Raw genomic sequence first — 12,304 nt, forward strand, 5'->3', positions numbered from 1 at the left:
TTCCTCCTTCGACTTCCCTAAGGGCATTTCCGGTTCCGGCTGCGGGCCGGAGAAGATATGGCGGCGTCTGCGTCTGCTGTTGCAGGGGAGGAGGACTGGTAACTTTGGGGGCATGGGCTTTGGCTGATGGCCTGGATTTAGTCCAGAGGCCTAGCGGCTGTCGCAGACAGTCCATACGGCGGGGATGTCGGGTGAAGCGAGGGATGAGGGATGGCAGAGATGCTGACATCTCCTCTGGGAGAGCTTCTGGACTGGGGAACGGGAGGGTGGAGGGACGCTGATCTGAGTGAGTGAAGACCGGGTCTGTGCCCGCCGGGCCAGTTCGGGCCTCTCCTTATCCGGTGCGATCCCCTTTCCTCCAGCCTCACACCATCCCTTTCTCTCCTCCTGAAATGAATTTTCTCAGGGGCTTTGGGGGAATGCCTCCCCATGGCTTTGGGGGAATGCCTCCCCATCTCCCCTTCACCTCTCGGAACCACTGCTCTCGAGCTCCGGTCCCCCTTTCCCCTTGAATCAGCCTTTTTCTGCCGACGCTTCCCTGAACCTTCTCTCTCCCAGACAGCACTAGTGAGGACTATTGTCTGAATAAAGCTTTACACCTCACATGAAGTCCCTCTAGTCCTTCTCTCAAGCATTCTTTAACAAAAGACCGGAACATGGAAGGACTCAGGGATTTGAAAGTAGGATAAATGTGGGTTAACTCCGTATTTTATTAGCTGTGTGATGCTGACCAGTCCACCTAGCATCTGTGAGTCAGTGTCCTCAGCTGTAAAAAAGTGGGTGTGGCATCTACCTCAGAGTAGTTGAGAGGATCAAGACGGATTTTGCAACATACTTAAGTCTGCTTTTTGTTTTTTGGGTTGGTTTTTTAATTTTTATTTATTTATTTTTTTTTTTGAGACAGGGTCTCACTCTCGCCCATGCTGGAGTGCAGTGGTGCAATTACTGCTCACTGCAGCCTTGACCTCCCCAGGCTCAGGTGATCCTCCTGCCTCAGCCTGCCGAGTAGCTGAGACTACAGGTGTGCGTCACCATGGCCGGCTAATATTTGTATTTTTTGTAGAGACAGAGTTTTGCCATGTTGGCCTGGCTGATCTTGAACCCCTGGGCTCAAGTGATCCTCCCACCTCAGTCTCCCAAGGTGCTGGAATTACAGGCGTGAGCCACCACGCCCAGCCTCCTTTTCATTAATAACTGAGGTGCAGGCACCTGGGAAGACTAAATGAGCCCCAAAGAAGTAAAATAAGTTGCCAAAAGGTAGAAAATTATGACTAGAAATCCACATCTGTCTGGCTCCACACCTTAGATTCTTTGTACTAGGACATTCTTCAGAGCCTGCCCACCCCCGCCACCACCACCACTATATTGTTTTCACCACCTTACCACTATCCATCCCATCCAGGATCCACATAATTAACTAGGGTGGGCAAAGTATTGAAGGGCCACTTGACTGAGACCACACCTCAGTGTTACATTGGTTCAGGGAGCCCAGCTAGTACTGGCCTTTATTAAAACTATCTAGACTAGTGGTTTTCAAAGTGTTCAGGGAAGCTTTTTTTATTCTTAAGAGACAGAGTCTTACTTTGTCACCCAGGCTGAAGTAGTACAGTGGCAAGATCATGACTTACTAAAGCCTCGACCTCCTGGGCTCCAGTGATTCTTCTGCCTCAGCCTCCCAAGTAGGAGGACCACCTTGTCCAGCTAATTTATTATTTTTTGTAGAAACAGCATCTTGCTTTGTTGCCTAGGCCGGTCTCAAGCTCCTGGCCTCACGTGATCCTCCCCATCTCAGCCTCCCAAAGTGCTGGGATAATTTTATAGGCCTGACCCACACACTCACCTGTTTAGGGGGAACTTTTAAGATTCGAGGGAGACACCTTGACCCATGGAGAGAGCAACAGTGAGTGCAGCAGCTTGTAGTACTGAGACTCCCACTCCCATATCAGTCAAAACTACACTGTTACCTGTGAGGTGTAAAGCTTTATATTTTATATTTTGAAGTTTCTGCCTAAGACTTAACAACACTGACATAGGTCCTGCTGGGGCAGCCTTACTCTTAGAATAAAGAGGGAGTCACGTAGGAAAGCAAAGTATGCATTTTTCCTTATATCACCTGAGTAGAGCTGTAGACACAAACTAATCACTCAGCTTTAATTTCATTTCAGTTGCTGTTCCTATGCTGAAGCATGTGTGTCCTCTGATTTACATCAGAACCATGGATCTAATCTCAACAGGCTGATCTAGATCAACCAGACAGCCAGGGTCATAAATACATCCAGAATACTCTAACTACTTTCCTCCTTCCCTCTTTCCTTTTAAGGGAGAAGGTTATATACAGACAGGAAAAAAAGAGGACATAGCCTAGCTATTATAGCCCAGATATTATTAAGTACTTGATATAAACAAGTCACCTTTTATCCTCATGATAGCCCTAGAGAGTAGGTGGTATTACCTATATGTGATAGACAGGATAACTTATCAGAGAGGACACTTCACAGATCACATAGCCAATAAGTGATTAGTACCTGTTACTAACTCTGAGGCTGCTGGCACTTCATTACAACACAGCCTTTATACCACCCTAGACCTGTTGTGTTGAGGTTGGTATCTCCTTTAAGAAGGCTTGTGATGACTGGTGTTAACAGTGGGTATAGACAGTAGCCAAGGCACTGAGATCCATGCTGGACAGTGATGTAGGGAAAGACTGGAGTAATACTGGTTAATGTTAATGCTAATGAAAGGGTGCTATATTTCTAGATCAGAGAATCAGCCACAAAGGGGAATGAAACTTAAACAGGGAGTCAGGAAACCTGGCTGTGGCCCCAGTTCTACCTATGTTAAGACTTGGTTAGTCATTTTACTTCTCTGAAATGCATTTCCTCATCTGTTGGCAGAAATGAGGCCTAAAATTCTGATTTTCATGCCCACTACATGGCCAGTTGACAACTTAAAGAAACATTTTCCTTGTTTTTAAGGAGTTTAGCAGGATGCATTCTGGTAGATTGCCATTTTTCTACAAAGCCAGCTTTTATTGCCCTTAGCAGGGTTCAGCAGGGAGAGATGTAATTGTGAGTCAGTCTACTCCTGTCTCTCTAGGGTCCTTCCCTCTGAAGTTGAAGTGTTAGAGTCCATCTATCTGGATGAACTACAGGTGATTAAAGGAAATGACAGGTATGTATTCAACCAGTGGTGGGCAGGAGTCCCTCTAGTAATGAGGAGAGGTTCTATGCTGAATCTGGGTCTTAAGACACTGTCAGCCTTAATTCAGAGATAATACTTCTCTTGTGTTGACAAAAGCTATTCCTTTAATCCTCCTCAAAAGAAAGAGTCCAATGCATACTTCCTCTGCCCACTTTACTGTCTGAACCCCATCCTTCCCAGCCCCCAAGCCCCTGCCCAGTCACATCTGCGTTTCCACTTTATCCACCTGCAGAACTTCACCGTGGGAGATCTACGTCACTTTGCATCCTGCCACTGCAGAGGACCAGGATTCACAGTATGTCTGCTTCACTCTGGTGCTTCAGGTCCCAGCAGAGGTGAAGCCCCTACTCTGTGGCAGCAAAGGGAGGAAGGGAAAAGTCCCTGGGGTGGATCAGTTCAGCAGTAACTTGTGATTTGCCCTCACTAGTATCCCCATGAGGTGCCACAGATCTCTATCCGAAATCCCAGAGGACTCTCAGATGAACAGATCCACACGTAAGTTGGACCTATCAGAACAGGGAAAACTCAGCTATAGCTTTGCCTTGTGAGGGAAATGGGCAGGCCTAATGTTTGGTTTGCCATCTTCCTCCAGGATCTTACAGGCGCTGGGCCATGTGGCCAAGGCTGGGCTGGGCACTGCCATGCTCTATGAACTCATTGAGGTAAGAGGTGCGCTAGCACCATGGGCCTAGAATCTTTAATAGATCTGGAGTCATTAGGTAAAGCCTAAATTAATCCAGAGAAATGAGACTCTTCTATTTGAAAAACTTCCCAAAAGACAGTTCAGTAGCTTCTCCAAGTTCCGTATGCCAGCATCTTGACAGAAAATGACTTTTCCTCTTCAACTTGAATTTTTCTTGCTTCAGTTTCAGTGTGTTTCTTGTTCTCTAAGCACTGGCAACTGAAAGTGGCAAAAGATAAGGATCTTGCTTGGGGGAGTCTTAGCCATAAATGAACATTTGAAGGCTAGACTGCCATTGGAACTGACTAGAAAAAGTCGTGGTTGGCCGGACGCAGTGGCCCATGCCTGTAATCCTAGCACTTTGGGAGGCTAAGACAGGTGGATTGCTCGAGGCCAGGAGTTCAAAACCAGCCTGGCCAATGTGGTGAAACCCTGTGTCTTCTAAAAATACAAAAAATTAGCCTGGCATGGTGGCACGCGCCTGTAATCCCAGCTACTTGGGAGGCTGAAGAAAAGAAAAGTCATGGTTCCTTACTAAAAGAGCTTGTACACTGCTTAATGAAACAACCCACGTGAAGCAACACCTGGAGCTTCAATGTACACAGAAAACTTTTATTTGAGATTAAAAATAACAATTAACCCAGGAGTGGTGGCACGTGCCTGTAGTCCCAGCTACTTGGGAGGCTGAGGTGGGAGGATCGCTTGAGTCCAGGAGTTCTGGGCTATAGTGCACTATGCCGATCAGGTGTCCACACTAAGTTCAGTGTCAATATGGTGACCTCCCAAGAGCAGGGGACCACCAGGTTGCCTAAGGAGGGGTGAACTGGCCCAGGTCAGAAACGGAGCAGGTCAAAACTCCCGTGCTGATTAGTAGTGGGGTCACACCTGTGAATAGCCACTGCACTGTACAATTAAGTACAGTCTTTTTTTCCCCTAGTTTAATTTTTTTTTTTTTTTTGAGACAGTCTTAGTCTGTCACCCAGCCTGGAGTGCAGTGGCATGATCTCAGCTCACTGCAACCTCCACCTCCCAGGTTCAAGTGATTCTTCTGCTTCAGCCTCCCAAATAGCTGAGATTACAGGTTATGCCACCATACCCAGCTAATTTTGTGTTTTTAGTAGAGGTGCGGTTTCTCCATGTTGGCCAGGCTGGTCTTGAACTGCTGACTTCAGCCTCGGCCTCTAAAAGTACTAGGATTATAGGCATGAGCCACCATGCCCAGATTCTCCTAGTTTAAATTTTTAAGAAAAATGTCCAGAACAGAATGAAGGTGGGTGGCTGAGAGTCAAAGAGAGTGGGTTTGCTAGGCCACTGTAGCAGTCCTAGGTTGGGCTTCCACAATGCAGCCTTAGAGTTTGTGGAATTCCAGAGTACACTATTAAGCTATTCAAATAACAATTCAAATGCATATTTCACAGCCCAACTTGATGCCTTGTGAATTCTCTGTCCATTTGGGTTGTCCATGCCTTGACATGCTTTCTGAAAGCTGACTCAGAACAAACTCATTGCCCCATGGTGGGGAGTGATATTGAAGGGGGTTAATCAAGAAAGGCCTCCCAGAAGATGAGTTTTAATTGAACATTTTTTTCTTTCAAGGTGTATTGTTTTCATCTCCAAGATATATTAAAAGTGACTTAAAGAAAGGAAAAACAATTAAGTTGGATTTCAAAACCAGGAAGATCAAATTGTGGGGAGGGGGACAGGGACGTGGAGAAGGACTGATTCCCAGCAGAGGGAGAATCACCAAGACAGAAATCATAAACACCAGGTACCAAACTGGCCTGGTAGGAGCCGCGTCCAGCCAGTCACTCCTAGGAGTAGGAGACACGCCTTGCTCACCGTTCTGCCCCCACCCCCCTATTTGAGCAGTGTCTTCTCTCCTCAGAAAGGGAAGGAAATTCTCACGGATAACAACATCCCTCATGGCCAGTGTGTCATCTGCCTCTATGGTTTCCAGGTGGGTTTCTCTCTTGGGACCTGGCATCTGCTTGGAACAGGCAGGTGAGGGCTGTGAGAGAGCTCTGACTTAGTACCCTACATCTGTCCTCCCTCTAGGAGAAGGAGGCCTTTACCAAAACACCCTGTTACCACTACTTCCACTGCCACTGCCTTGCTCGGTACATCCAGCACATGGAGCAAGAGCTGAAGGCACAAGGACAGGAGCAGGAACGGCAGCATGCTGCAACCAAACAGGTCAACCTCACTGCAACTGCGCCCTCACCTGACACCCTTAGGCACTGCCTTTCACAGCCTTCCCATCCCTCTACTCCAGTGGCTCTTCACCTTTTTAGGGTCGTAGATACCCTTGAGATTAATGAACTCTTACCTCTGTCCAGAAAAAAGGGCATCCTTATATTTTATTTTTGGAGATGGAGTCTCACTCTGCTGCCCAGGCTGGAGTGCAGTGGCGTGATCTCGGTTCACTGCAACCTTCGCCTCTGGGTTCAAGCGCTCCTCCTGCCTCAGCCTCCGGAGTAGCTGGGATTACAGGCGCCCACCACCATGCCCAGCTAATTTTTATATTTTCGGTGGAGATGGGGTTTCATCATGTTGGCCAGGCTGATCTCAAACTCCTTACCTCAAGTTATCTGCTCGTTCTGTCTCCCAAATTGCTGGGATTACAAGCCTCCTTCTCCTTCTAGGAGACCTCTAGTTAGACTGCCCGGTGCTCTGTCCTAACTCACTGCTGAAATGGTGTCCCTGTGCCTTTTAGTCCCAGCCCTCGGCGGATTAGGTTGGCTGACTGGGTCAGTACCAGGGGGCATCCTGGGCTGTGATGCAGGCATGTGATTTCTCTTTTTTAGAAGGCAGTCGGTGTGCAGTGTCCGGTGTGCAGAGAGCCCCTCGTATATGATCTTGCATCGCTGAAAGCAGCCCCTGAACCCCAACAGCCCATGGTAAGGGGACTTTCTTCGAATGTGAGCCAGGAATAATGGCATTTTCTAAAGAGTAAGGAATGGCATCTTGTCTGTGTCAAATGGAATCTCTGGAATTGGGCTTGAACTGCCTAGGACCTCTCTGCAAAGCCACAGCCCCCACTGGTGGGAGCCTAAGACTCTGGGAGCCCAGACCTGAGGGACTAAACCAGAATCTTGTGCAGATTTCCTGAGGCAGCTTTGGAGGCATAGGGATTTGAGTCTGCCTTCTGCTGTTCATTATTTCCTCTCTGCCATTCTTCCCTCCAGGAGCTGTACCAGCCCAGTGCAGAGAGCCTGCGCCAGCAAGAAGAACTCAAGCGGCTCTACCAGAGGCAGCAGGAGCGGGGAGGCATCATTGACCTTGAGGCTGAGCGAAACCGATACTTCATCAGCCTTCAGCAGGTGAGGGAAGGGTTTCCCAGTCATCCCGTAATGCCACCAACCTTCCTACAAACCCCAATCTGCCATGGCCCCAGAGTGGGCTTTGTTCTAAGCAGGGAGATTATAGACTGATCTTGGTGAGCCCCGACGGTAGGAGAGGGGCCTGCGGTTCCCTGCTTTGAGGAGCTGCATCCCCCTTGCTGCATTATCTCATTTCTTTCTAGCCTCCTGCCCCTGTGGAACCTGAGTCAGCTGTAGATGTCTCCAAAGGATCCCACCCACCCAGCACCCTTGCAGCAGAACTGTCCACCTCACCAGCCGTCCAATCCACCTTGCCAGCTTCTCTGCCTGTGGCCACCCAGTACATGTGTGAGAAGATTCCAGGGGCTGGGCCAAATCAGCAAAGGTTGGGCGAAACCCAGAAAGCTGTGCTAGATCCCCCCAAGCCCAGTCGAGGTCCCTGGCGACAGCCCGAACGGAAGTACCTGAAGGGAGGGGAGTGCCATGCCCCCAAAGGTACCTGTGACACCCAGGAACTGCCACCTCCTGAGGGGCCCCTCAAGGAGCCCATGGACCTAAAGCCAGAACCCCATAGCCAAGGGGTTGAAGGTCCTCCCCAAGAGAAGGGGCCTGGCAGCTGGCAGGGCCCCCCACCCCGCAGGACTCGGGACTGTGCTCGCTGGGAGCGCTCCAAAGGCCGGACACCAGGTTCTTCCTACCCCCGCCTACCTCGGGGCCAGGGAGCATACCGGCCTGGTACTCGGAGGGAGCCCCTAGGCCTGGAATCTGAGGATGGTTCCTAGCAGGACTTGGCGGGGACGGGGAATTGGGGATGGGAGGGGAACAATAAAGATATTTGACCTTGTTTGGCTTTCTTTGCTCAGCAGCGCCTAGCCTGTGAGAAATGGGTCTTTTTCTCAATTCCTAGTAAGATTGGGGTGTGGCAAAGCAGCCCCCACCTGTACTCTGAAGTCTATTCTCCAAAGAGCTGGGTAAAGAGGGTCTGACATCTCATCAGCTAATGTAGTCGGTTCCAGGGAAAACTAGTGGGATGTCAACATGTAAGCAGAGTCCTTAGGACTCCCGTTAACAACACATTGTGTATACACCCATGTCTGTCCATTATATATATACATAGAATGCCTTTAGGTAGAGGAATTTAGTTTCCTGTTTTGTGTCTCATCTCTATCTTAGTCTATGCTCCATCATTTGCATATGTGGTTGCCTGACTGAACCCTGTAGGCACCTGTGATTACAGCCCCTGGTTTTTATTCAAGTACCAATCCAGTGATGAAGGGAGATCCGAGAGAAGAGTAGTGTGGCAGATGTTTATTGAACTAGAGAAGGAGAGCTGAGCTGAGCGCAGCCTAATCACCTCCTCAGTGACTCAGCATTGTGAATCGCCCCTACAGGGTCATTTTTGTACAGCATGAAGTAGCCCTGCACCTGGGCAGGACTGATCTGGGTTGTAGCTCGAAGGACGTGTTCTGCAAAGTCCTCAGCTAAGGAAGGTGCCTGCCCTGGATAGAACCTCTGGAACATCTGGGTCAGCTGCCAGTGTGAGCAGTAGCCCACGTACTCCTTCAGGTCCACTCGCCCAGGGCGTATCAGGGCAGGGTCCAACCTGAGAGAAGACAGGGAAAGCAGAGTCACAGGCAGCAGTCACACTAGCACCCAAAAGAGATGGCCCCTTGACCTCCTGCTCCTCTCAAGGTACTGAGGAGGTGGGCTCTTGCCTCGGTCTCAGGATCCCTGGCTCCTTCCTACCTGTCAACATGGTTGGTGGTCATGAACACGATACGGGCCTCAGTGGAAGCCACACCATCCAAGGCATTGAGCAGTCCACTGAAGGTGAGGCGACCTAGGCCTTGGTACTTTACTGGGTCTGGAGGAAGGCAAAGATAAAGCATGGGTAGTCATGGCCCAGCATAAAATTAGCACGCCCCACTATGTTCCCTTATCATGCCTCTCATGGGCTCCTGTTGTTAACCCAGGCATCCTCTGCCAGCCCTCTGGATTTCCACTGTCTTCCCCTGTTCCAGTTACCCACTCCCCTTCCTCCAGAACCCCTCACTTACTCTCTGCAGCCAAGTCTCGACTGAGAAAAGCAGCATCCACGTCCTCCAGGAGCACCAGGCTCTGCTGTGGGGCCACGCTCAGCAGGTGGTTGAGCCGGTCATCAGAGAGGCTGGAGTCTGTGAGACTCAGCAGGCAGATGCTGTGCTCCAGTTCCCCAGCCAGGGCTGTGCTATGGAGGATGGGATGGCAGGAGGTAGCAGGCAACCTGGAAATGCTTCCTCAGGCCCAGCTACTCTCCTCACAGTCTGGGGACATGTGTCTCAGAGGCCTGACTTCTAGCTCGCACCCTAATGTTCGACACATTTCATGTTTATCCTGGCCCCTGGTCCCCAGATTCATTTCCCTTTCCAACCCCATCAGCCCAGTGTTTCCACAAAGGCTTAGTTTTACCAAGAGAAATTTTGACTACTCACATAAAACTGCTCTTTCCACAACCAGGGGGCCCATAAAGCAGGTAGCCACGTCTGTAGGGAATGCCTAGGGAGAGAGCCAAGAGGATACAGATTTTGCCCGATATCCACGTTCATTCCCAGCCCTGCCCGCTGGAAGCCTGATAAACTTGGTAGGGAAAGAAATCCTCATACACAACTTTTCATTCCTCTTAATCTCTGGGAATTGGACTAGAACTTTCTATCACCCCATCTGGCCAGAGACCAACCTGTCCCCTCTAAAATGTCAAAAACAGCACAGCCAAGACCTCAGCTGCTTCTCACCTCTGTCAGTGTACCACTTGGGGTTATCAATGAATTCCCGGATGTCTCTGACAATTCGGTCAGCCAGACCCTGTTGTAGAACCACAGAACTCAGTGGCCGCCGGCGGCGTGGATAGCCAAAGGGACGCCATTCAGAGCCCACAGCTGTGTACATCACGGTCTTCCCTTCTTCCTGCTGCAAGGCTAGCTCTCGAGCTGGGAAGGAGAAGATGAGATAAAGCCAATAATTCTCTTCACCATGGCTGATGCTTCGATTAGGTGGAGCTATGCCAAACAGCTTCCTTCTGGCCCCCTGCTCCCCTGGGCTCACCCCGGTCTGCTTATTCCACCTCTCCAAACTGCTTATCCTCTGATGTCAAATGTCCCCATCCCTGCAATGTCCCTAGAAAGCCTGCCTGTGCCATCCCACACCTTCCTCCAGGATGTTGAAGAAAACCTTTCGGTCAGTGCCCAGGGCCGTGAAGGTAACAGATTCCCAAGGAGTCCCCGTCTGCAAGTCTATCATCTGCATCTCTCGACTTCGTTCTACTCGGATCCATTTCCCCTGATACCTGAATAAGAACAATCAAAACAGAGTGAGTGAATGGTTCAAACCCAGCTCCCATCATTCTTTTCTACTCTCACAGCCCTCCCTGGCTCCCAACCTTACCAGATAAAGTGGTTTCCAGGGCTGGGGACAAATTCAAACTTAGTGGAAATGCGGCCACTCTCATGCTGAAGGTACGAAGTCTCCACACTTAGGTGCTGAGTACGGGTACTGTGGCGGGTCAGCCAGCTAAGCAACCAAGCGTAGCTCCTGTCTCGAGCAGGGACTTCCAGTGTGATCATGTAATGGCGCCGGAATGCCACCAGGCCCAGTTGGGCACCCTTCCGGGCCAGGGCCAGGACTGTGCCCACACCCACCAGTCCAAATCCAGCCCCAAAGTAGGGATTGTCCTTGAGGGCCAGAATAAAGTCTGAAAGTGGCATCTTGAAAGGGAAACACCAAACCTTACTGGCCCTGGGGTGTTGCAAAAACCTACGAGTGAGGAACAGTAGAGATGGGACAAAGCAAAAGATTACTTTAGAAATTGGACCCCTCCAGCCCTGCCCACAGGTTAGCACTACTCTGTCGGTCAATATCCTCCTTTTGTGGGGTAAGGGTAGTGTTGGAATGCAAGGGTGGAGACTCCAGGCCCCTCATCCCATTTTGCTCTTCATTACTCTACTCATAACCTGTTTCCTACCAGAGGACCATGTCTGCAGATGTCTTAAACCAAAAAGAGCAATATAAACCGGCTTCACATCAGGATAATGGATGGACAGGATTTTTGTGGTCCCTGGTACCAGCTTTGATAGAAAGGGGCCCACTAGCTGGAGTCAGCAAGGAAGAAGCGTCCATTGACTTGTCAATAACCCTATGCCTTGTTACCATGAGTAACGTCCTTCAAATATCCTCTCCCTTACGTCCCCAATATCTAATGTCCTGTTTAGACCTTTATTACTTCCCACCTAAACTATCTTTAAAATTATAGTTCTTGAAATGGCATTTTTTCTTCACCTCCTGCTTCACTGAACAGCTACACAAGGGTCCGGATCTTTCATCATAGGGATCAGCTCCAATTCCATCTCTCTGCTCCAGCACCTTCACTGGCTGGCTCCCAACAGACCTCTGAATTGGGTACAAACTCAGTCTGGTACTCAATGCCCTCCACAATACGGCGCACACCTACCTTTCATGGATTAGTTCCTAACACTACCTGTTCAGCAAATATGCAACAAATATGTTCAACAGATAAGCAACCTCCCACCTCCTTGCTCATGCAGTTCTCTTGGTTCGGAATGCCGGTTCTTTTCTCCCTTATCCTCCCCAACTGAAAACCTGCCCATCTGCTACTTTCTCCAAGGATCGTTACACTGTAGACAATAAGATCCTGAGGGATAAGCGCAAAGTTGTCTCTAGTACACCTGTCCTCCAACCCCGAACCCCGGCCACTTTGCCCTGCACCTGGCATGCAGGGAGATGAGCTGACAGCAGTGACCTCGGCTGAGCCTCAGAACTGGGATCCAGAATTCCAAAACACCCATGCATGGAAGGCCACAGACAAAGCTATCCCGTGCCCGCCCTCTCCGCGACAGCCAGAAGCCCCCTCCTGAACCTCACCCACACCCCAGCTAGTGCCTCCAGCCACATGGTTTGGGGCAACCCGTCACTCCGCCCACTCACCGCCATGACTCTCTGGCCCTCCATCTCGTTGGTTTCACCGCGCCCGCACTTGGGGGAAGCAGCGCTCGGCCCCGCCCCGAGTCCTTTCATCTACTTCCCGCCACACCTACCGAGAAGCCCACGC

General features: G+C 50.0%; 2 protein-coding genes across 10 annotated transcripts; one reads left to right on the plus strand and one right to left on the minus strand.

The window, feature by feature from the left end:
- Window positions 1–25: 25 nt before the first annotated feature.
- RNF25 (ring finger protein 25) lies at window positions 26–8,047 on the plus strand. 2 transcript variants are annotated; one of them, XM_012446096.2, is made up of 10 exons: window positions 26–98; window positions 3,097–3,171; window positions 3,434–3,536; window positions 3,629–3,696; window positions 3,794–3,863; window positions 5,769–5,840; window positions 5,939–6,076; window positions 6,688–6,780; window positions 7,069–7,203; window positions 7,407–8,047. In XM_012446096.2, the coding sequence occupies exons 1-10, from the start codon at window positions 58–60 to the stop codon at window positions 7,983–7,985; spliced, it is 1,374 nt and encodes a 457-aa protein (XP_012301519.2). In that variant the 5' UTR covers window positions 26–57; the 3' UTR covers window positions 7,986–8,047. The 2 variants fall into 2 exon arrangements, with proteins under 2 accessions (XP_012301519.2, XP_012301521.2); XM_012446098.3 differs by lacking the exons at window positions 5,769–5,840; window positions 5,939–6,076 and having other exon boundaries at window positions 50–98; window positions 7,407–8,041.
- A 449-nt stretch (window positions 8,048–8,496) lies between these two features.
- On the minus strand, window positions 8,497–12,254 carry LOC105712816 (mitochondrial chaperone BCS1). 8 transcript variants are annotated; one of them, XM_012446084.2, is made up of 9 exons: window positions 12,118–12,154; window positions 11,515–11,625; window positions 10,624–10,992; window positions 10,386–10,525; window positions 9,975–10,169; window positions 9,675–9,738; window positions 9,261–9,430; window positions 8,950–9,067; window positions 8,497–8,806 (listed from the first exon to the last, which is right to left on the minus strand). In XM_012446084.2, exons 3-9 carry the CDS (start codon window positions 10,941–10,943, stop codon window positions 8,554–8,556), a joined length of 1,260 nt encoding a protein of 419 aa, XP_012301507.1. In that variant the 5' UTR covers window positions 10,944–10,992; window positions 11,515–11,625; window positions 12,118–12,154; the 3' UTR covers window positions 8,497–8,553. The 8 variants fall into 8 exon arrangements, with proteins under 8 accessions (XP_012301507.1, XP_012301505.1, XP_064229058.1 ...); XM_012446082.3 differs by lacking the exons at window positions 11,515–11,625; window positions 12,118–12,154 and adding an exon at window positions 12,181–12,254; XM_064372988.1 differs by lacking the exons at window positions 11,515–11,625; window positions 12,118–12,154 and adding an exon at window positions 12,181–12,240 and having other exon boundaries at window positions 10,411–10,525.
- Window positions 12,255–12,304: the final 50 nt, after the last annotated feature.

This window comes from Aotus nancymaae, unplaced genomic scaffold, assembly GCF_030222135.1.
Source record: "Aotus nancymaae isolate 86718 unplaced genomic scaffold, 86718_ANA_hifiasm-v0.15.2.pri h1tg000008l, whole genome shotgun sequence".
Classification (NCBI taxonomy): Eukaryota; Metazoa; Chordata; class Mammalia; order Primates; family Aotidae; genus Aotus; species Aotus nancymaae.

Bases quoted from the DNA above. Each gene is read 5' to 3' on its own strand.
- LOC105712816 (XM_012446081.2), bottom strand. From the start codon at position 12,041: ATGGGTGTTTTGGAATTCTGGATCCCAGTTCTGAGGCTCAGCCGAGGT. The intron at 10,526-10,623 runs GTAAGGTTGGGA...GTTCTTATTCAG, and splicing joins CCTGGAAACCACTTTATCTG to GTATCAGGGGAAATGGATCC. The intron at 10,170-10,385 runs GTGTGGGATGGC...TCTCCTTCCCAG, and splicing joins CTTCAACATCCTGGAGGAAG to CTCGAGAGCTAGCCTTGCAG.
- RNF25 (XM_012446096.2), top strand. From the start codon at position 58: ATGGCGGCGTCTGCGTCTGCTGTTGCAGGGGAGGAGGACTG. The intron at 5,841-5,938 runs GTGGGTTTCTCT...TCCTCCCTCTAG, and splicing joins TCTGCCTCTATGGTTTCCAG to GAGAAGGAGGCCTTTACCAA. The intron at 6,077-6,687 runs GTCAACCTCACT...TCTCTTTTTTAG, and splicing joins AGCATGCTGCAACCAAACAG to AAGGCAGTCGGTGTGCAGTG.